This window comes from Aythya ferina, assembly GCF_964211825.1.
Source record: "Aythya ferina genome assembly, chromosome: 3".
Taxonomy (NCBI): Eukaryota; Metazoa; Chordata; class Aves; order Anseriformes; family Anatidae; genus Aythya; species Aythya ferina.
In genome coordinates, this window is record NC_140298.1 from 94,054,349 (window position 1) to 94,077,329 (window position 22,981).

General features: G+C 36.4%; 2 protein-coding genes across 8 annotated transcripts in view; both read left to right on the forward strand.

Moving 5' to 3' along the window:
• HMGCLL1 (3-hydroxy-3-methylglutaryl-CoA lyase like 1) overlaps nucleotides 1-22,981 on the forward strand; it is a 234,821-nt gene that overhangs the window by 26,810 nt on the left and 185,030 nt on the right. The window lies entirely within an intron of this gene.
• The window catches only part of BMP5 (bone morphogenetic protein 5), a 64,177-nt gene that overhangs the window by 4,095 nt on the left and 37,101 nt on the right, over nucleotides 1-22,981 (forward strand). For 4 of the 7 annotated variants that reach the window (XM_084515300.1, XM_084515302.1, XM_084515303.1 and 1 more), the window contains one exon: nucleotides 5,145-5,512. In XM_084515300.1, coding sequence (XP_084371426.1) covers nucleotides 5,145-5,512 — 368 coding nt within the window. Of the gene's footprint in view, nucleotides 1-4,313; nucleotides 5,513-22,981 lie in introns of those variants that run through there. The other 3 variants (XM_084515304.1, XM_084515305.1, XM_084515299.1) reach the window with 3 other exon arrangements.

Consider the following 22,981-nt stretch of genomic DNA (forward strand, 5'->3'; position numbering starts at 1 on the left):
CCTCTTGGGATGATTTGTGATTTTGCCTGAGCTTTTGAAATCCTGAATGAAAAACTCTTTTGCTACAGGAAGCTGATTGGTAACTGGATAAATTGCTCTATAATCTGAGTATTGAACACTTGTACGTAGCAAGCTTTATTTTGCAATGCATTCTGCCTGCAGCATAAAATAGAAGCCCTCTCTTTATATAATGCTTAACAGTCCTCAGGAATACATGTAAAGATTTCAGATGTCAGGTAAAGCCCCAGTGATTACCCTGAAATTGCCGTGTGGTTGAAGAGCACAGAACAGCTATCTTTCTGTCCCGATACAAAGTTTAATAAAGTAATTACATTGAACAAAAATTCTGTTCCAGAAGCAGTAGTATTTTTGCACATGAAATTATTCCTGTTTATCAATTAGCAAACAAGGCAAGATCATCCCAAGTTATATATAAATATATATAATATAAATAAATATATATAAATATAAAGGCTTTTATATAGATAAACTACATTTACAAGCATCGTAATCAATTTATGTTCCAACTGCCAATTTCTGCAGCTAATTCTGCCAATTTTCACACTTTGTCAATTATAAGTGGAACTCCCTTTGCATTAGGAGATGTATCTTTCATTGACAGAAAAATATCTTTGTTTTTCTGTGATATGCTTCCAGGGTATGAATACAGCTTCCGTAGAACATTCTACTCAATAAATTAAACATGAAAAAGTGAAAGATGTTGTATATGTTTTGTGGATTGGACATTTAGAGCACACAAACATCTGCATATTTATGTTCAAAGTCTCACAGGTATAGCTCACGCAGTCCATAATATTGTAAATCCAGTTTAGATGCAACTAGTATAACAGGTATGCCTGACTAGGATGTCTGTATAATGTTTCTGTCCCTGGAAGAGTACAGAAGACTTGTTTGCTTTTTTGCTGGGGAATCTGTAATTTGAGCTCCTGATAATTTTCCTGCTTTCATTAAACTTTTTCATAAACGTCTTTCTCTGTATACCTTTTTCAGAAATAACCTTCCAGAGAGACAGCAATGACAGATTTACACATTTTTAACACCGGGTCATCTGTTTATGCACAGTACAAATGCCAAATTTAGCTGGTCTTTAAGGGGGAAAGAGCCAGCACAATCACTCAACTTGCATGTGTAGGCTTCAGAGTCAGGCTGCAGATTTCTCTGAGAGGGTCAGCCTTCTATTCTGTTCTGCATGTGGCAGGCAGTTACAGAGACCTACTGTTGGGTTGAATCACTCACAGTTGATGTGACAGCGAGAATCTAGTGGGATGCCGCCTTTGGTCTGCTGATTTTATTTTTGAGTGGTAGGCACTGCCTATACAAACAACTGCACCCTTAATGACTGCAGTAGCCTGATGGATAATTTTATTATTTTTTTTTCACTGTTGCAGTGTTATGATCCATTGCAATCCAAGACCGGTGAGATCTGTAACCCCAGGTTTCACGACTTTCATTATAATATTTTTTCTAACAGTGTTTAGGTTGGTACAGATGCTATAAGCTCTGAATTCACTCATTCTGTACATATATGCTAAATTATTTAAGAAATTGGTGCAACTGCTTTCGGCCTCATGCTGCCTGCATTGCCTGCATGGTGCTCTGCTGCTTCCTTGACTCCGAGCCCCTGGCCTCTAGGTGCTCTGAAGGTTGCACGCTCCTCTACCAAAAAGGTTTGTCCCTAATGTGAGCTCACTTGTGCAGTCGTCCTGTTTTTCCTGTTTATTTTCTTGCTTTTGTAAGGACTGGATGAGCACTGGTCATTTAATTTCTTATGATGCTTCCAGATTGAGCATCTGGGGGAAAAAAAGGAAGTTGATCCATTTGTGTGTTTTGTATTCCAGAACTTCAGTTTTAGACCCCGAAATCTCTGGGGCATCTTATTCAAATCCATGGGTTTGATTCTGGGTCAATTCTTTATACTGACCTCTACTATTATTTAGATTTGAGTGCATCTGAAAATGGCATGAACATGATATTTTTTTTAAAGTTTTAATATTATGCAAACAACTTCAAATAATTTTTTGTTGTAAAACTTGAAACCTAGATCTAAGGTGACTTTGAAACTGAACCCCAACCTAAACTGAATCCAGATATCTGTGCCAATCTGTTTTTATGTATTATCAAATAAAATATCTTGACATGCTGAAATTGTATGTGGTGTTTTTCTTTAGAAGTAAATTGACTCATACTGGAAATATGAAATGGGACCTATCAGCTATTACAAAGTCCTTTCATTTCTCTAGCAAAGGCTTTCAGTTTTAGACCTGGCTATATCTCCCATATATGAGATATCCACATTAACAATGATTGTTTGTGGAACACAGGTTTATTACAAAAGGACATTGTGTTTATACTAATAAAAATATTTTTATCTTTACGTTCTAGGCAACGATGTTTGGTGTAGGGGAGGTTGCTGTAAAATAAATCCTTTGTATTTAGTTTGCATCTTTGGTTGTGGCTCTGTCTGAGAATAGCAGGAGCTGTTTTCATCAAACAGATGATTACTTGGTTGTATGTTTTCCTCCTCAGTTTCTGTGTAGAAATATGTTTACAACATAAAAGCATCCTCAAACTTGAGGGCATTTTTGGCTTTTTAAATACGAAAAGATTAACTAAATGTGGAACGCCAGACACTCTAGTGGGATAATATAGGAAGTTTCTATTGCTGGACGTACTGATGGGCTGAGGACTTAAATCCTCTGAGCAATCAATCCACTGGCTTTTATGAATGCTTAGGGAAAAAAAGGAAATACATTGCTGGAAAAGAGAAATAAACCTTGTTGCAAAATACATGATGGGCTGATTCAAAAAAGACATATGTATGGTAAAGTCCCATGTATCATTACAACTGTCTGTGCAGAACAAGTAAAAGCAAAACAAAACTTGAAATAACAGTTTTCTTGTAACAAATGGATTTTGAGGAAAAACCTTAATGAGGAGGATAGAAAGCATATTTTGATTTTCTACTAAGTATAATAGGACTTTTGCTAAATAGCTTAATTAATTTCAGTGTTAATTCAGCAGGTCTAGTATGAGATAAATCCTTCCTTGGTAGAAGCATTGTCTATGTCTTATATGTGCTGATTTATGGGAGAGAATCAGCTATATGTTAACGATAGCTGCACTGGACTGCAAATGTAGACCAGGACTCACAATATATGAGAAAAGCTCATTTGTACTTAATATACTAGATAAATTGTTCCTGGCTTCTTAGGGTGTGACTGTACTGCTGTCACACTCCCAAGTTTACTCAAGGACTGTGTGATTTGCTGAGTAGGTGCGAGTCATGTAAGGGAAAACCCGACAGGATGCATTTTATATACCTGTTTTTTTCCTCAGCGTCGTGTGTTTTATTAACTTTTTTTTGTCCTCCTCCCACCCCCCACCCCCTTCAAAGGAAAATCTCCCCGAGACTTGAGGCAATTTTAGGAGTGAGAAAATGTGACCACAAACAATCTGAGCAGTATGAAATTTAACACTGTGATTTTGTTTTAGAGAGAGGAAAATACAAGTTGCTGGCTGTCATAAAATCCTAAGCTAAATCTTAACTGCATGTGTAGCAGTTTTTAAATCTGTTTAATATTTCTTTTTTCTTTCAGTCAAGCTGTTTCTTTCTCCAGTTAATAACAGGTTGTGGGATTAAATCTCAGCTTTTGATATTTACTGGGAAATGTAGTCTAACAGTTTATGAGTCAAAATCTACTTTGAATAAATTATCATTGCAAATTACAGCTTATGAAAGTTGTGACTATAACCCTTAATTACACTGTTGGCTATGCACAACTTGAAATCTCACTTGCTGAATAAATTTGTTTTCATTCGGAGTGCATTCCCGTCATTTTTAGAGAAGAGTGAATCAAGCCTAACCGACAAAATTTCCTGCAGAGTTTATTAAAAAGGTCACCTTCGTTTGCTAAACCTACCTAAAATATAAACATTTCTTGAATTAATAGGATGCTATTTTTGTCTGTTATAAGGGTTTCATATTCAAGGTTATGAAACTATATACTCATAAGTAGGCTCGCAGGAGCTTCCACGTTACGCCATGCCTTCAGCTATCTACATATCCTAAAATTGCTAAAATTAAAATTGTTTGTTGGGATATTCTGCAAGCTGGCAGGAAAAGAAGCAGTCGATAGGCAAGTTAGGTATATTACTGTAAGCTGGGGGGGGACTATGGGGGGGGGGGTTAAAGCTTTGTCTGGCAACAGAAGGGTTAAGGACTTTTTTGCTATACCCGTTTCAAATTACAATGAGAAGCCTCTTCTTTCCCAGCAGGGTTGTGCTTACATTAGTCTTTAGATCTCTCTTGAAGAGAGCTGTTATATTTGTGCCTGCTAGAGTTGGAAATAACAGTTGAGAAGCTGAAAAGGGTTGAATGGATTTACAGAAGGTTTTTTTTTCAAGTAAATTCATGGCACCACATTAATTTGATTAGTACATGCTTTAGAATTACTTAACACTCAAGCGCTTCAAAAGATGTTAAAGTTATCACCAGGCTGCTGGACAAATATGTGTTACACCACCAAGGTACAGATCAAGACAAATCTGTGACTCAGGATTTTATCTTGGGAAGAGCGCAAGGTGTACGAAGAACTCAGAATAAGAAGGGAAGATAACTCTGGGAACTACAATGTGTCAGAAGAACAGCTCTTGCTAATACAGCTCCCCACCCAAGACCTGGTTATCTAAGGTTTATATAGGAATGCCTAGGTCAGCTGACAAAATACTGGTCTTCTGCTCCATAAATGCAGAAAAAACGATAACAACAGTGGAAAATTGGAAGTCTGAATTTCAGCTTTCTTAGAAATAACTGCAACCTGACACATTCCATAATATTTAAACAGGGTGGGGGGAGAGAAAGCACCAAAGATGTTACGTTTAGAGATGACATTGACATGAAGAATAGGTAAATTTTGTTTTTCAGCCTCTGGGAAAGCAGACCTCATAGGAACTCAAAACAAGTAGGAGAAAAGATTTTTTTTTTCCTTGTTCTTTTTCTTTTCAAAGATGAACCTAACTGCGCTCAAAGCTTTCGTGGGCTTGCTCTGGAATTGCTGGGTTCTGGTGGGTCACGCACAGGGAGGTTTAGGAGACAATCATGTCCATTCGAGTTTTATTTACAGGAGGCTGCGGAACCATGAGAGAAGGGAGATTCAGAGAGAGATTCTCTCTATCCTGGGTCTACCTCACAGACCCAGACCATTTTCACCAGGAAAGCAGGCTTCATCTGCACCCCTCTTCATGCTGGACCTGTATAATGCCATGACAAATGAAGAGGATACTGAGGAGCTGGAGTATTCACTAAAGGGATCCATGGCAGGGGAGAGCAGAGGGATACGGAAAGGATACCCTGCCTCTCCAAATGGATATTCGCGGAGAATACAATTATCTCGCATGACCCCCCTGACCACACAGAATCCTCCCTTAGCCAGCCTGCACGACACCAACTTTCTGAATGATGCTGACATGGTCATGAGCTTTGTCAATTTAGGTAGGTCGAATTTTTTTATTTGTTGTTTCTGCTCTGTTTGACTAACTGTTAGCCTGATCTTGGAGGGCTCAGAGGGGCAAATCTCTCAGCCGGAGCATAACCTGTTCTAAAAGAGCAGGATTGGGCCCTGGCTGCTGCACCACTAGCAAAAGAAAAGTTGTACTAATGGTAAAGTAGCTACGTTGTAGGTGGCCATGGAAAAAGATTTTTCTCACTGTTTATATAAAGTCAGTTTCTATAACTCCCCTCTGCTGGCTTCTGTTTTCTTTCTTTCATTGATGTAATGAAAATTCTAGCCTTAGGCCAACTAACTCCTTTTTTTTTTAAATCTCAAAAACTCAAACACTTATGCCTATTGCTCGGTTATTTCCCTTACTGTTTTGTTTAAAGCTCAGACATGAACAAACATCAGTTGTTAATATTTTAAAGCCCGGAATGTTATGAAGAGGGAAAAGTTACTCCATTTCTAGGGAAAAAAAAAAAAAAGAAAAACAACAAAACTTTCTTAGGTTATTTAGGGCTTTTTTTTTTTTTTTTTTTTTCTGTTTGTAAGAGTCATATTTTTATTATCTTTTCAGTTGGATGGCCGGATTTTAAATAATCTGTTGCTGTTTCTTTGTTATTTCTATTTAATAACCACAGGCTGTGTTTTATTACACTGCCATGGTGCTCAGAGTCTGCAATGGTTCTCAATTTTTGTCATTAATAAATTAAATAACAAATAGAGTATTAAACACCAGAAACATGCAAGCAAGGAATGCTTTTGAAAATTATTTCAAATCAGACAAAAAAACTGATAAAACTAAATTATATTGGCTTCTGAGTATACTAAACATGCTCACCAGTTATGTTGTGGTTAAAAAAGCAGTTACAGATTTCTTTAATAGAAGGCAACTTAAATCTCATTAAGAAAGCTGCTAATAATTCATGAAATGTATTTACTATTTTTATAAGTATTTTAAATGCTGCAGGACTCATAAAGCTATCTAAAAACCTCTTGTTTGATCTGAATAGCAGGAGATTTAATTGAAAGCTTGAAGTTACTCAGTAAGCTCATACAAAATCTGATAAAACCTTGCTTTCCAGGATAATACATTCTGTAGAAACTTTTTAAACAATGGCACATGTTCTGAAATACCTTCAGATTATCACACACACTCTGTATCTTTTATGTCTACCAGGTCTTTAATCCCTGCAAAAGGATTAAAAATGTTTCCAAACACTAAATTCCTCAACAACTCGAAACTCTAGGAAAATGATACCCTAGAGTTAGTTGGCATAACAATAAAATTACTTTTCATTAATTATTTGGCAGATTAGGTGGTGTTTAATTCTGAGATCTTTTTTCCTTAAGAGTAACATTTGTCCAAACTCTAAATTCATTTGCTTTTTGCTCTTGCTCCGAAATAGCAGACTAGAAGAAAAAGAAATTCCTGTTTTTGGAAAATATGTGCCTCATCCTTAAGAAAGAGTTACTCCTTATCTGTATATTTCTTTTAAGTTATCATTGCACGACTTGATTCACTCAGAATAGCTGGAGTCCATTGAATTTGAATTGGCAATGTTGTAAAGAAAAATGATAAATGCTCTGATCTCTTAAGCATTAGACAAGGCCCTGATCCTGTAAAAATTTTCCTCAAGTGTCCTGAGAAAAACCCTCTGTAAATATGTCTCAGACCATTTCATCAATGGCACTGATGGCTATTTACATGGGAACTAGCCTTTGATTTCAAGAAACATCTTTGATTGCAGGAGGACTTCTTGCACTGCACGAGTATAAGTCTCTGAAGGGTCAGTGTCAGATATCTACTGGCCTGAATCCGCTGCATTTTCCCAGATAAAACTCCTCACTGTAGGATTACAAGTTTCCACTGCTTTACTTTGACTGGGAAGTTTCTAATATTTTGTCTCAATTGGTTTGGAAGGCAGTGTTGCCTTGAGAAAGTCATTTGGAGAAGTTGAAGTCTATCTTTCATCTTATGTTTCTAAGCTGTGAAAACTGGGGGTGAGATGTGTTATTTTTTTCTAGTGGTTGTGATTAATAGACTCATTTAACTTACCAAAAAAAAAAAAAAAAAAAAAAGTAAATATCAGTTTTTGTTTGACCTCTGTAAAATTAAAATATACCTCAGCTTTTAGTGAGGCTAAACTTTAATTCACTACAAATTCCCTTCCATACACATTGGTTATTGTGGTTTATCACATATTCCACCATGTAGCTTGCATAAGAAATATTGACGACTGACATAGATTAGCTTCAACATTTTTATTAAACAATCCTATGTTTCAGTATAATTAACATAATAACAAAATAAATCATGGAAACAGGTAACCATTTAATATGATTTATGCCATATAAGATTGTGACAGATGAGGGCATGCTCTTTTAATGTAGAATGGGGAAAATATGCAGTGATAAGCAAATACTAACACTGTACCTTAAAATCAATAAATGCTGGTGCAGTGCAGTAATAACTCAACTGGTTTTAGATTAGAAGCCTCAGTCAACTTGCATCAAATTAATCTGCTCTGGAAATAGTATTCACCATGTTCATACTTGCACACCATTAATTACATAAGGTGTAATTATAAAGCTTTATTAATCTTCTTGATATTTTTAATTGAAACTTTTGTATATAATTGCAGCCAGTTATAATAATTTAAGACAAATCTATTTAAACAAGAAATATGTAGCTGAGATGTTTGATAAGAATAATGAAGCATTAGATTGAAAAGACTGAGTAAGATTAAAAATGAAGTTTAAAAATATTTTTCTATTAAAGATTAAAAATAGGAACTTACATGCTAATTTTGATAAAAATCAACCTGTCAGAGTTGCAAATACCTCACTTTCCAAAGCAAATTTAAAAAATAATCATCAAGGGAACTGCAATTATAAGACTGTCAAGCAACCAGGGAGAAAAACAAGACTGCATTTACTTCTCCTGAAGTTGAAATTGTAAACACCTGCTCTTTATACTGGAATTTATAGCAGAATTTCCATCTCTTTCTTTCTTGAAAGATACGACAAGACAGAGACTATGCCTTGTCCTGTATTTTGTATAAGACTGTGTGCATTGGCAGCTCTCCATAAATATTGATGATTGTAGCAGAAGAGTTAACTGGGGTTGGTCCAGCAGTCAAAGAATAAATCCTCCACTAAATACACTGGGGTTTTCAAAGATCTGATTATATCACCTACAAGTTCAGGACTTTGTTTTCCTCACTGGGTGTTTTTTATCCTGTTATATTTTGTTATATTGTTGCAAATCCCTGACTGTTTAGAGTTCTGGCATCTTCTTTTTGGCTGATCTCCCAAAATGACATATATAGGATACCCTTTTCCTCAGAGAACAGACGAATAATGCTCATGTAGCTCTACTCACTTTTCTGCTCACTCAAAATTTAGTTGGGGAAGGACTTTGTTAAGATAAATGTTAGCATTCCCACTCCTCACCTCTCACCAAAAGAGAGGGATTGTATGAAAAACATACATATGCCTGAGACTTGGAGAAACAGCAGCACTTTTTAAAAAACTACATTCAAGCATTTCAAGGACTGAATTTTCCATCAGCATCATAGTGATCATTAAATCCACTGGACTTAAGTGTTCCTTCTCATTCAATTCAAATGTTCTGTAGTTTCATTTGTTTACAACACATCTGTAAATTTTTCTCAAAACATATTGCATTTGCTAAGCAGCTCAACTTCTTTCTGCATATTTTCCTGTGAATTGATCTGTACTCTATATGATAGGGGATAAATATATAAAATTTTTGTGTTTTTCTGTCAAGCTTTTTGTTCTTAGCATCTAAAATTAATCCCAGAGACTCAAATGTGAAGATCACTATAAAATGTGTGCCTTTGACCTACCCATGCTAATTTAGATAACAATGCCAATATTATGGAGATTTTTAAAGTAATTAATGCACCATCAAACGACACCTTATCTTCTTCACACTCAGTGTGATCCCGCAATCTTAATTAATATAATTAATAATTTAAAATCGCACCCACTGTGATCAGTTCTTAAATCAGACAGGGAAATCCAGGGGAACGTTGCCTATTAAAGGCACAGAAAGCCGTTCATATTTCTTTAGTTTCTCTACCCCAAGGTCATACACTGCCTTGAAGATTATGTTCTTCTTTAAAACACTGAGCAAATACATAAATTCACAAGATTTACAACCCATTGTGTTCAGCTGAGAATGCTAACATGGTAGAGCACAACTTTTATAGAAGTGCTTTAAGAAACCTACAGTATATCAATCCACACTGAATACCTGTACAAACATATTTGCATTACATCTGAGAAAGAAAGGATTGCTAACTGCAATCAGATCTGGAGCGTATATAGTAGCTAGTTTCCTAAATTAAACTAATTCAGTTTCTACAAGCTTCCCCTCACAGCTAACATATCACCAGTGAGGGATATGGAGTGCTAAGCCATAAAATGTCAGGAATTGTGGAAGGGGAGTTGGGTTTGAAGGATACTTGCAAAAAGGCCACAGGATCATTAACTTCTCCCCTCAAAGCTTAAGAATGAATTCTCTCATGAGTTCTTTCTTTCTTTTTCTTTCTTTCTTTCTTTCTTTCTTTCTTTCTTTCTTTCTTTCTTTCTTTCTTTCTTTCTTTCTTTCTTTCTTTCTTTCTTTCTTTCTTTCTTTCTTTTTCTTATTCTTTTTTTTTTTTTTTTCTTTTCCACTCAATTTCGTATCTTGCTGTCTTAATTTTAACCTTACATGAATTTCCTTGGCTATGGTACAGTTTTAGTCTGTAAAATGCAGACTTCTAATGAAAATATTGACACAGCCTTAAGTGAAGTGACAGAAATAGTGCTATTATCTTGCTGTGGACAGAGAGATGCTATTACAGAGATAAAACTTGTTAAATAAAAAGTAGACCCCATGTCTTTATTTGTGGAGTTGGATTAATACCAAGAAAAAATGAGAGTGTGTTCTTGAAGCTATTTAAAGGCAACCCAAAATCAGTAAGAGAGTATTTTTCACTCTTTTATTTAAAATTTAAAGGAAATTAGATCCAGTGGGTCTGATTTAACTTCACTGGTATCTTGAAATCCTGATTTTTCCCTCCCTTGATAAAATTCTAGTCACTCAATCAGTGAGATGAAATAATTTGTTGTCACATTGGTACCCAATCAGTCATTAGAAATAACTTTTAATATGGAAGCATTCTCTATGCTGAAATTAAATATTAAGATAACTTTTTACAGAACATGTTTTTATTTATTTATTTATTCATTTATAGAACAAAAGGGCTTTACTCACAGACTTTACTCATTTTATTCCCTAAAAATCCTCACCCAATTCTTACAATTCATTAGGCAGATTTAACCAGTATTTGTGTAATGATACACATTGTTAGGATTTTTTTTTTATTTCAAGCAAGAAATATTCTTCTCCATATTCATTTTTGGAATTATACTACATTTGTTGTTTTCTATTGAAATATTTTATATTTCCTTTGAAATCTCTCATGTTACATGAACTTTATGAACTATATAGTTCTACCTCAAAATAGATTTGTGTGCTATCCATGAATATCATTTACCAAATAATGTTTTTATAACTGTCAATTAATTTTTTTTTTGCCAAAGTTAACACTTTAAATCCAAGTAAATTATTCTATTTACCCAGCCAAAAAAATGTCAAGCTCTCCATTAACTGGGGCATAAAACTGTCTGACTTTCCTTGCCGACAGATTTGAAAGAAATTGCAGATAACTGAAGAGAAACTGATTTAGCAGATGGTTAGACGTGCATGGTGAAAAGCTATATATATGCATGCATATGTATAAATATATATTGTTAATAATATTTTTCCCATTGGGAAGAATGGCTGACCCAGTTCCGCTGCTTCTTTAGAAAGCACTGCTTTCCAGACTAAACACAGACTTTGGGTGGGGTTGTGGGGATTGTATGTATTGTACAGTACATATTTTCCCAGGAAAACACAATCTTGGAGTGACTCTGGCTAGCCATGAAAGAGAAGGAGGGCGGCTTGCAGAGACGCCTCTGTGTGGAGGATGTTAGGGGAGGAATTGGCCTGCCATGGACTGGATGGAAATCCTCTTGGTTCTCCTCCTAAACCCCAGTTTATATGCTTAGATAACGGGACAACTTTGGCACATATGTGGTCTCCAACACTTACTGCTTCTGTTATTTTTTTCTCTGGATGTTAAATTATGCGAGGAATTTCGCCATGGCTACCTGCCTGCTTACTGCCTGAGTTATGGGGGTAATTACGAGATGGGCAGTTCCTTTCTCTTCTCTTTTTAGCCATGGCAGTTCCTTTCAGCTTGCTTTCACAGGCCCACAGGCTAATAGAGTTTTGCAGAAAATTGATTGATTATAGTCTGATCATGCTAGGTGTCGTCTGGTGTTTCCACATAGCTGAGAATGAACAGTTTATGAAGTGCCAATTGCAGCCTCCAGCTAAAGAAAGGCTCCCCAGGGCTTCAGGAGAGCTCTGGCTGCTACCAGACTTAATAATTATTTCCCACACTTTCCCCCATCCTCTCCTGCTTGTCCTTTCCCTTGTCTTTAGCCCCCTCCGTCTGGGCAGGGTCACTGAACTTTAATTTTATGTCAGTGGCGTTTGGCTGGAGAAGGGATTAAAGGAAGAGAAGTGGTGAGACCAGGCGATGGCGTGGGAGATGGAGGAATGAGAAGAAAATGGCAGAGCACAGTACAGGCCACAGAGGGAGTAGAGGCCTCTTCTCAGCAGGCAGCGGCCAGTGGGCCTGAGAAAGTTTTGGGACAGACATGGCATGGGCTGGGAGACACTGGTGTTACTGGGGAGCCCCACATGGGGCACGGTATTGCAGCACTGAGGGCATTGTGCAGGCCAATAATGCTAGAGAATTTGGGGGGACAGAAGAGGGGAGTTTAATGGTAGGGAGAAGGTGAAAACAGACAGCGAGACACACACAGCGGAGAAAATGAGAGAGAACATGATAAATATGGATGATGAGTAAATCAAAGAGAAAATGAGTTGGGGTTTGGGTCTCCTTTTCCAGCAAGCTTTGCAGGTGAAGGGAACACTTTTCTTCATGATCCCTCGTGGCAGAGCAACTACCTCAACCTCCCCAGGCAAAACTTTTCATTCCTGCAAAATAAAACGCAGCCCTCCCCACCTCCATCCTGTGTGCAGGGAGTACACAGACGGGCTACTAAGGTTGGCAGCCATAAATAACGTAGAAGCTAGCTTTTAAAAACCGCAGGTTAAAGGATGAGGGCTGCCATGACGCACACAGAGAGGTTGAGATCAGAGGAGCAGCTAAAAGGGGTCGGGAGAAACAATGAATCCCCTTGTTCTGAGTCATATTTATGAGTGCTCCATTGCACCTAAAGTTCATATTTTATTGGTTAGGCCATGGGGTTTCCCCATTTGCTCATCTCTTAAAATAACACCCCTGGTTAAAATTTCCTATAAAACACAGAAGTGCTACAGCAGGCAGAACTTGTCAACCCTGACAACTACATTATTTGAGTTGGTGGGTGGGGTACACCTTGCAGGAGCTGCTTTGTTTGGGACTGGATTATGAACTTGTTTCAATATAAAAAAATGACTGTAAACTAACCAGAAAGGAGAGGTTTTACAGTGTGTCTCCCCACTCAGAAACTTCCTATGATTATTAAGAGGTGCTCCAAAAGGTGAATCTAAACTTCTAGTTTCCAACTCTTTTTTGAGCAACTGCTCGCGTGCAATAGATTGAGGTCAGCCACTATTATATAATTATATAATTCAATGGCATGTGTGGTACCTTGCCAGACTACAGCTTCTCTTTGTTCCCATTGTAATGCAGGGCAAATCGAGACAACAGTTAATGAGTCACAGCCTAGAAAGCTAAACCAGACAGCTAGTGATGGCAAATGATATATACCCATAGCTGACAACTGGTAGCTCTACAGAAGCAAAATTTCACCTAAATTTGTTTTTGGAGAAGGATCAGGGGGTGGCAGGAACTTGAACAGCTGAAATTTCTATTAGGTTTGTTTTCTACTGGCTTAGCAATATTATCCATTCAGACCCCACGAGAACCTGGTTTGTAAAATCCCTCTTGTAGTCTGTGCCTATTGAATTAAATTATTGTTGTTCTAATTCTCATAAATTTGACTATAGTTAAATTTATGAAACTTAATTCATTTTCTCTTGAAAATCTCTAGCCATGATCCAGCACAGTGATAAATTAATAATAATTTGTCTAGGTATACCCATTTAAAATATCCCATGTTTTAAAAAAGGAGAGGGAAGTAGAGATGAAATATTCAGTTGTAAGGTACCTCAAAATAAGTTCCCAAAAAAGTGTTGTGTTGGACTTTTACAATATGGATAGCATCAGTTTTGGAGGTAGAGATTTTAAGTTCAGTCCAGGCAAACCTGGTCTGCAGGAGATGAAAGAGCAGGGCTGCTAAATGTTTTGTGAGTCTGATTTTGGAGCAGAAGGTGGGTGGTACCAGATGGCACTGGTGTCTGGAGCCATGGGATTCTAGTGGCATGCTTTGCAAAAAAAGTTAGCAGAGAAATCAAAAGCATGGGTGTGGATAAAAACATATAGTATTGATGTGAAAGAATATGATTTAAAGAGGAGTAAGTGGTAGTGTGGGTAATAAAGACCATGGAGCATAAGCAAGCCTAGTATACAACAAGGTGACAGCTGTAGTCTTTGTGGTGATTTATGATGAGACAGCAGGGACATTGCTTTGGGAAGGTCCTTCTGTAAGGATCTTAGGGCTTCTATAAGCCCTGGACAAGAAGACTTTTTACTGTTCTTAAAAGAGACGGTTTTGCAAAATAACGAAAGAGAAAAACAAATACTAGAAATAAAGCACCAAATCTGACTTTTCAGACCTGGTGTAAAGAACAGCGAGCATGTGATTAGTTTTGCTCTTGTTCCCATATCATAGATTGGTGCCTCTCTGAGGCACGTGTGCATGCATATCAGTGTGTGTGCATGAGTGTGTGTATGTAATATAGCAAGCATGTAAATCTCTTCAGTTTTAGTCACTGGGATTTTTTCCCCTTTAAATCATAATATTCTTTCCCATCAGTACTGTGTGGTTTTAGCAGCCCTGACCTTTCAAGCTGCCTGTTTGGGCCAGTGTTTATCAGATGACCGTTTGACCTCCTTGTTAATTGTACTTAATTACATCCTGTCGTAACATTTTGAAATAAGGAGGAGAGTTTATGGATCTGCTCCAAAGAGCTGAAGACTAAAACAGCAGAAGAATTCAGTGGTATGAGGTGCTGAGTAATCTCCTAGTTAGGTCAATAAGTGCTGTGCTTTGTCCAATTGATTGCAAAATTTGATCATTAAACTGCTCCATTTTGATCCTTAGTACTTCTCAGAATAAGTTCCTCAATTTTCATTATTCTGAGAAGGGCTTCTCCTCTCTAAATCTCAGCTTGGATCTTTTTCTAAAGAGATCAGGGAAGGAGTGAGAAACCTATCAACAGCACTGCAAGGGCTGAAGTTCACATATGATGAGATAAAAGAGATGAGCCTCTGTCACCACAAGCAATCTCCCTGTGGTTTTCCAAAACTTCAGAGTTCCTTATGCTTCCCTAGAATTGCTAGTTCCCATGAGCTTGAGAGTTGTATAATATTTGGTACAAGATTTTCTGTGAGTTGATGATTTATGGGAACGTCTAAGGGTTCATTAAAAAGCAGCAATTATCTCCTGTTGTTGCAGAAAAATAAAAATAAAAACAAATCAACACCCAGAAACAGATGCAGTTCTAGAAAATGGGTATTCTAAAGATTCAGAAAGCATCTTCAAACACTTCATATTTTATAATGCTTGTCATTATAGTTGATGTCTTTTGAAACACTTGGGGTTTACCATATTGCTTGTCTTCTCAGTAAAAATGATATATAAAAATGAGATAAAAATGCTCTCTCTATTGTTGTTGTTTCATAGCTCACTTTTCACAAACAGATTGTATTAAATTCATTTCCTAAAATGAATGAAGACAAAAAAGAGTGGAAGCTATAAAATAAAAACACAGGTGGTGTCTATGATGTATATAAGCATACATACACATACATATCCTTAACTGATTTAATATTTCAACTCTATTAATGTCAGTAGAACAGTGCTGATGAATACCAAGTACAAGTTTAGACCCAAGACTTTAAAAAACACAAGGCAAAGGAATGTACCTTCATTCTTATTTTATTAAAACACTGATAATTAGACTTACTGGAGAATGAAGTGTCATGAAGAATTAATTGTCTGTGAACTACACATAATTATGGATTTATTGTAAAAGGTTTATCATGCAGCATGTGTCACATTCTAGATAAAAAAAAAAAAGAACAAGCTACTTGGTGCTGTGCTGAGAAGCTGTAGGCTGATACAGTACTGCCCATGACTCTCACAACACAAAGTAAACGGAATTATTGCGAAAGCTCAAAATCTGTACCAAGACTTTCAGGGGGGCAAAGGCTAAACCCGCAGTTCAGCTATACCCAGTAGCATTTACACAGATTGATGTTTTTATATCTTGATTTAAATTACAAGCTTATATGACTAAAAAGAAAACACTGACTTTGCTGAATATCATAGTAAGGCAACCAAAAGATCATAACGTTTAAATTCTTTTTGGTGTTATCCTGTAGTAGGTATAACTGAAATCATACTATTAAATATGATGAACTTCAAGAATACTTGATATATTTTCTTCAGAATTTTTGGAGGTACGTGCATTGTAACACAATATAATATTCTTTATTAAAGTAATTTAATATTATGTATTTTTTTCAGAATAAATTTCTTTGATTCCTTGGCATGTTGCTTTATACATGTCATTTTATAGTTTTTGAGATCAGTTTCTAATTTAACCACGTGACTCTTCAAAAAGTGGTACTTTTTATCACTTCTTAAGACATTAAATTATTAATCATGGTTAGTGAGGCTGTATATAGACCACATTTTACAAGGAGATAGATTTATATATATATATTAAGTACAGTCTAAATAATATTTTATAATATATATATACATATGTATATTGCCATATATTCCAACAATGAAATATCCAGAGACAGTTTATGCTAAGGAGTGAATACCAAGTATTTTAAGTTCATACTGCAATTCACTGGGTCAGAATGGAGGGACTGATGCCATTAGGATTAACAATATTTTCCCCCCATTTTGGTTTCCCAGCTGTTGTGTTCTACTTAGTCTATATTTACACGCATTCATTAGAAAGGCAAAGATACTAGCAAATGTGTATGTACAGAAGAAACCTGATGTTCATCAAATGAGTGAAACAGGCACACACATGAGCTGAAAGCTGGGCTCAATGGGGACAGCTCCTGAATAAGTTATGAGAAAAAATCCAGACTTGCTCATCTCACATTTGCATTACCATTTGCTGCCATACAGGAATGAAGCTTCTTTTATTAATGTTATGTCACCTTGGTCAGTGAGATTTACTAGGCTCCATTAAAATCTGCTGGTTCAGCTTGTCTTCAGGCAGGGAGTGTGGTCTCATCAAAACAAAACTGAAAAGAAGATGCCATAACGCTTCCAGTTTTGTAGATAGGCAACAGACAGTTCTGAATTACTTTATAAAAAACTAGGCCTATTACCAAAGATTAGGGCAGTAGTCCTAGAACTCTGCGATCACCCAGGATACTGCTTTTGTAAGTAGTTTGTCAGGAAATAAGTAGATATACCATAAAACATTATGTCTATATATATATCAGAAATTCAGCCCCAGGTGGAATAACAGTGAGAATGCAAGTATTCAAGTATGTCCATCTAGACATGGGCCTGGGCAGCCTGCCCTGAGTGTTGCTGCTTGAAAAGAGAGGTGGACCAGGTCACCTCCAGAAGTCCCTGCCAACCTCAGCCTTTCTGGGATTCTGTCATCACAAAGGTTCTTAGTCTTGTCTTCTACATTGACACTAATTGTTTCTGCTTTATTATTATTATTAATTGGTTTATTGTTGTTATTGTTGTTGTTGTTGTTGTTATTTCATTGTAATTTTGGAAGTGGGGTTATAATCTTACATGGACAATTGCTGAGTTAACACTTCTATGTGTTCAAAGTTTTGTGCTATTTCTTTCTCCTTCGGAAATTGTCTTGCGGTTGGTTGGTTGCTTGGTTGGTTTTAAGTAATTTTGACACTCCTGTATCTTTCTTTCTGCATTTGTCCAAAATAACCTACTGCGAGGGATCACCACGTGTTCTTATGTTACATATAGCGAATCTGAGCTTTTTTACCCTTTCCTCTGGCAGTGTAGGTATAATGCTGGATGGCCAGCCCAGAGATCTTTTAGTTGTTCACTAACAGCCAGAGAGTTTCTGTGCTGAAAGAGGGTTGAAATAATCATTAACTTAAGATTTAATTTAAGCTTCTTTCAGGGAAAAAAAAAAAAAAAGAAAAAAAAAAAGCAGGTGCTTTTTCCTTCCCAGTGAGGGCACTTATTCATTATGGGGAATTATTTGTAGGTGAAATGTTCTCTCCTTGCAATGAATGAATCATAATCTGATTAGACCACCAGAACTGTAGAGGAGAGGGTGCAGCCTGAATCAGTGTAACGAGCTGTTATAATCACAGCTAGCTCCCAAAGTGGCAGTTAAAACCTGTCCTATGAAATTGACAGAGCTCACCACCTCTGCCCACTCTCCTGGCTCTTCTTCCCCTTCCCCTTCCTCTTCCCCTTCCCCTTCCTCCCCACCTTCTGGGGACTGTGCTTCTGGTCCCGTAGTTCTGTTTACCAGAGTTTAGGGTCTCCTAGGCAGGGTATGCGGTTAGCCAAGAGCAAGCAGGCACAGTGCAAACCTCCAAAACAAGGCTAATGACTTACATAAGATGAAATTCCAATCTCTTCACATTTCTAACTTTTAATGTGATGGTTCATTCAATACAGGGATTAACCCAATATGCACGAAGTATAAATCTGATTTAAGTAGAGCTAAACTAGCAAGAAACATGGCCTGAGATCAGCTATTTTTTTTGCAAAAGTGTGTATCCTATATAAAATACAGCACATAAAAATGAATTTCAAATTATTATGTGTAATAGGCATTCCTTGACTCTGAGTGAGATGATCATGAGTGTTTCCTTCCTTGCCATTATTACAGCTGGACCTATTTTTATTGATTATTTTTTTATTATTATTGAATGGGAATGGGTAGTATTAAAATACTCAGATGTGAGTACAGGCTAAGCAGAAAACAGAGCCTGTCTGGTCATACCCAGTTTGACACACAGAAACAACTTCCATGGGTGCTCTTATGACAAATTCCACTGTGGGGAGTGGCTGGAGCTTATTAGACAACCTGTTTGAATGGTAAATGGTGGAGTAGCTTGGAACTGTTGGGTTGGAAGTGAGTAGAGGGTTAACGTGAACAGGAACTAAGAAGATGTGGGAAGATAGAATGTGCTTTAGTGTTTAGCTTTTACTCCCCTGCCAGTTGCCCTATGATGATATATGCCCTTTCACCCTTCTTAGAAGTTATGTTCCATCTGTATACTTTTACAGTGTCAAAACAGTTATAACTTACACCTATTTTCTGACCATTGGATCCCAGAGGTGTAAGTTTGGTTCCTATTCAGTTGCAGCGGAACCCAAGAGGGATTTTTTTTAATGTCATTTGTTAACCTCGAGGTTGTGTTGATCTGACATCCTGACTTTCTCACACAGTCAGAAACCTGGGAATAATTGTTAGTTTTCTTTGCGACAATTTGTGATTAGAGAAAAACAAAATCACATACAAGATAAAGTAGAAGTCTATTGACAGAAGGTATCAAAATATACTGGTTTTGCTAAAGCCCATGAGAAATAGACATCCTTGAAAATACAGAAGTAATTAACAATCTCAGTCATGGTAGAGTAAGGATTAGTTAATTTATCTATGCATTAGCTCAGAACTGCATAATGCAGTGATCTTTTCTCTATCTGTTCTATTATTTATTTATTTTTTGGAAGTAAGAATCTGTTTTTCCCTGATGAAACTGAACACAACCAAAAATCTAGTGGACATGCATTTTTAACATAGGTATTTATGATCAAAATGTCTTTGCAATACAGGGTGACTTAAAACAATGATGAACCACAGGCTTCTACTTGTTCCATTCAAAACAGCAAACTGCACACGATCCTTTCTTCATCGCCTCCCCCAGACATTTGGTTGTGATGTTTCCCTCTCTTGGCACACTGTTGACTGCCCAAAATTAGACCCAGTAAGACCTCTTATGTTATTGCTAGAAGCTGTGTTCATCTGGACTTTCAGCCACTAAATTTATGGAAGATTCAACTGAGATACATTCTACCGCTATTGCTGGAATTAAAAAGGGCATATATGTAGTGTATCATTTGTTGTGCTTTGTGCTGCATCTGAATGTCTGAAGTCAAAGTTTTGCATTCCAGAGGTTGAAGAGATGCAGCACATTATACTGTAGCAACTAAGAAAAAAATAGATTTTGAAGAATGGCTTTATCAACTACCCTTTAAATTTGGTTTGTGGTAATATGCAGATGTAGGCTCTCACAGTACTGTTCACTTCCACAAACTGTGTTACAGCAGGAATCACCCAATCTCTTATTCAGGTTATTTGTTCCTACTGTTGCATTGGCCAGGATCAGGCCAGCATAAGAAAAGCAGGGTGCTGCTTTTTCACTTGTTCTGTATCAACAACTGCAAGCTTTCCAGCATTTAATTATCATTGGAGCAGCTGCAGTGTAGCACTTGTTTTGACTTGTTGAGCAAGTGCATTTGACTTGGAAGACACTGAAAACAGTAAATTGAATGAATACCACATGTTTACCAGTGAAATTTTCAGCAGAACAACGGCTATTGAATGAAAAACAGCAATTTCATTAAAACAAATATTTTGTCCCATATTTTGAATAGTGTGAAGTAACAGAAAGGCATCATAGGTAATCTCATGGTGTATAGAACATCTGGGAGATTGTGCCTGAGAAAGAGCAGCTCGGTTATGCCTCTTTGGTCTAGGCGTCTGTTTAGGTCTGTGCTTATAAAAGCTGCTGGCAGGCACTGCGCTATAGTTCCTGGGAAATCTTTTCCTGCTCACGGGAAATGCTGAAAGCTTTTAGCTACTGAGTTCTAATTCTCAAAATAATTCCAGAAAAAATGAAAAAGAATTTTATTGTTTTTACATATTCTCCTATATTTTACAATGCCTTTGTAAATTTTTCCATTATTTGCCTAGTCTCTGCCTACCACTCTCTAGAATGTAAAAATCATATAATTTGAAAGTCTACCTTAAAAAGAACTCAGGGTTTCAAACTATTTTCCTGTTTTTACTTTTTCAATTTTTTACTGTTGTTGTTAATTGGTAAAAATCTATCAGATCTTATTAACTACAACAAAAAAATTAAGAACTTAAAATTCAATAATAGAAGAGTGCTTTACTGGTCATTCTCAAAAGATGTAATACTAAATAGTTGGCTAAGATCCATGAATATCCTAACTTATTTTATTTATTTATTTATTTATTTATTTAGATTTTTTATTATCATTTTAGCATGGGATATTAAAGCACTTTTTTTTTTCTCCTTTTCACTCTTGCTCTAGATTCAGCTGCAGTCACTGAAGGTTTTCTCATTGACCTTATCTTGCCTTGAACTACTTCGCAATTCATGCATTTCAGTAGTTCTGTGCAAATATGGAAGGGATATTCTACCATTAGAAGTCTGGATTCAATAAACAATAGATGATTTTTCATTTATTGAAACTGCCACTAACTGCATAGTATTTCATCAAATAATTTTCTAACTATCCCTAATTTAGTTAACCAAAATAGCTAAATGTTGCTCATTGATGTCAGTAACTGCTTGAAAATAAAGACTTTAGTGAAATAACTTTAAATTTACAGTAGTGAAACTTGCCTCAGAGTATGACCTACCAAGCCTTCGCCTTTGTGTTTTAATAAGAAAGTATATATTTTGTAAAACCAATTTACATCACTCTTTCAAAACCACATCTGTAAATCTGTAATTACTTTAAATACAACCAGCCTAATAATAATAAATACAGAGAAAGTCAAATATACAGCACTGCAATGAAGCAGGGTTTTTGTGTTTTTTTTTGTTTTTTTGTTTTTTTGTTTTTTTGTTTTTTTTAAATGAACTGCTACAATGAGAAATGTAAGATATTTGAAGACTTATCCTCCTTAATTAAACAAAATTCTCACTGATTGCAGAAATCATTTTGCTTCATTTGGAAGAGGATGAGAATCAGAATTTGGACTAAGACTCCGATGATGAGTTTGATGCTTAGGATAGGATATGAGTGGAATGTAGCTCAAGAATACAGGTAATTCTGGGAACACCCATCTTCAAATGCCTACATTTATGATATAAGGTATCCCAATAAGACTGGTCTTGGGCTTTGAGTATTCACTGATCTTCACACAGATGAGTATTCACACATCTTCATTCACCTTTTATTTGCCTAATAGACCATTCACCAAGGAAACAGAGGATGCGGTCTTGGTTCCCACTTCAACATGGAGAGGGAGATGGGAAGGGAAATGACATATTAAGTCTAAATCACCCACTTTCCCTTACTACAGGCTTCAGAATAGAAGTGGGGGCCCTAGCCCTCACTTGCTCTGCTGATGAAAATGGATCTCAATTTGGAAAGAAATGCAGTAGATTTGGTACTAAAAGAAGAACAAGCAAGTGGTCATATGACTGCAAAGCTTTGTAGTTAAAAAATTCAGATGAATGATTATCCAGTAGATGCCTAATATCAATAAATGGATTAAAAAGAAAAAAAGCAAAACAAATACAGGAACAAAATTTGAGATATATATGTATATACATTTTATTTTTTTTTTCATTTTGACCACCAACTCCTGTTTTTGTGCAGTGGCCCAGGATGTCCCACCACTGAGCTACTCCATATCCTGGCAGTTAAGATGTAGTCATTGAAAGTAGCTGGTATGGGTTGAAGTGTTTGTTGAGAAAGGACTGTTTCTTACTCCTATGGACTGCAGCTGCAGTTGACCAAAAGAGAAAGGTAGATAAACTCGTCTTTTCTTATTATGGACTGATGCAAGGCAGCTGACCCTTAAAAAACAGAAGTGGCTCTCCAGTGACTGTGTCAGGCTCTGGTGTCCAAAACATTCCTGTGAGCGCAGGTGACTATTTTTGTGAATTTTGATATCTAACTCAAAATAAATTTCCCGAGTCTGATCAGGATTCTTTTAATTTTATAAAAGCATTATAACCTTTTACAATTAAAGTAGCTTTGCTTAGACAAGTATTTCCTTTGTCTGCACATTTTTTTAAATGATCACTTTTGGAGAGTATTTTTCATCATACTTGATCTTTAACAGTACACTCAATTGAAGACTTTTTTAGAAGACTAATTCTTATACAAAAGCCAACAGACAGAAAGAAAAGACTTCCATTTACTTCAACAAACTTTGAATTAGAATTTGTGTTCTGAGGAATAAAAAT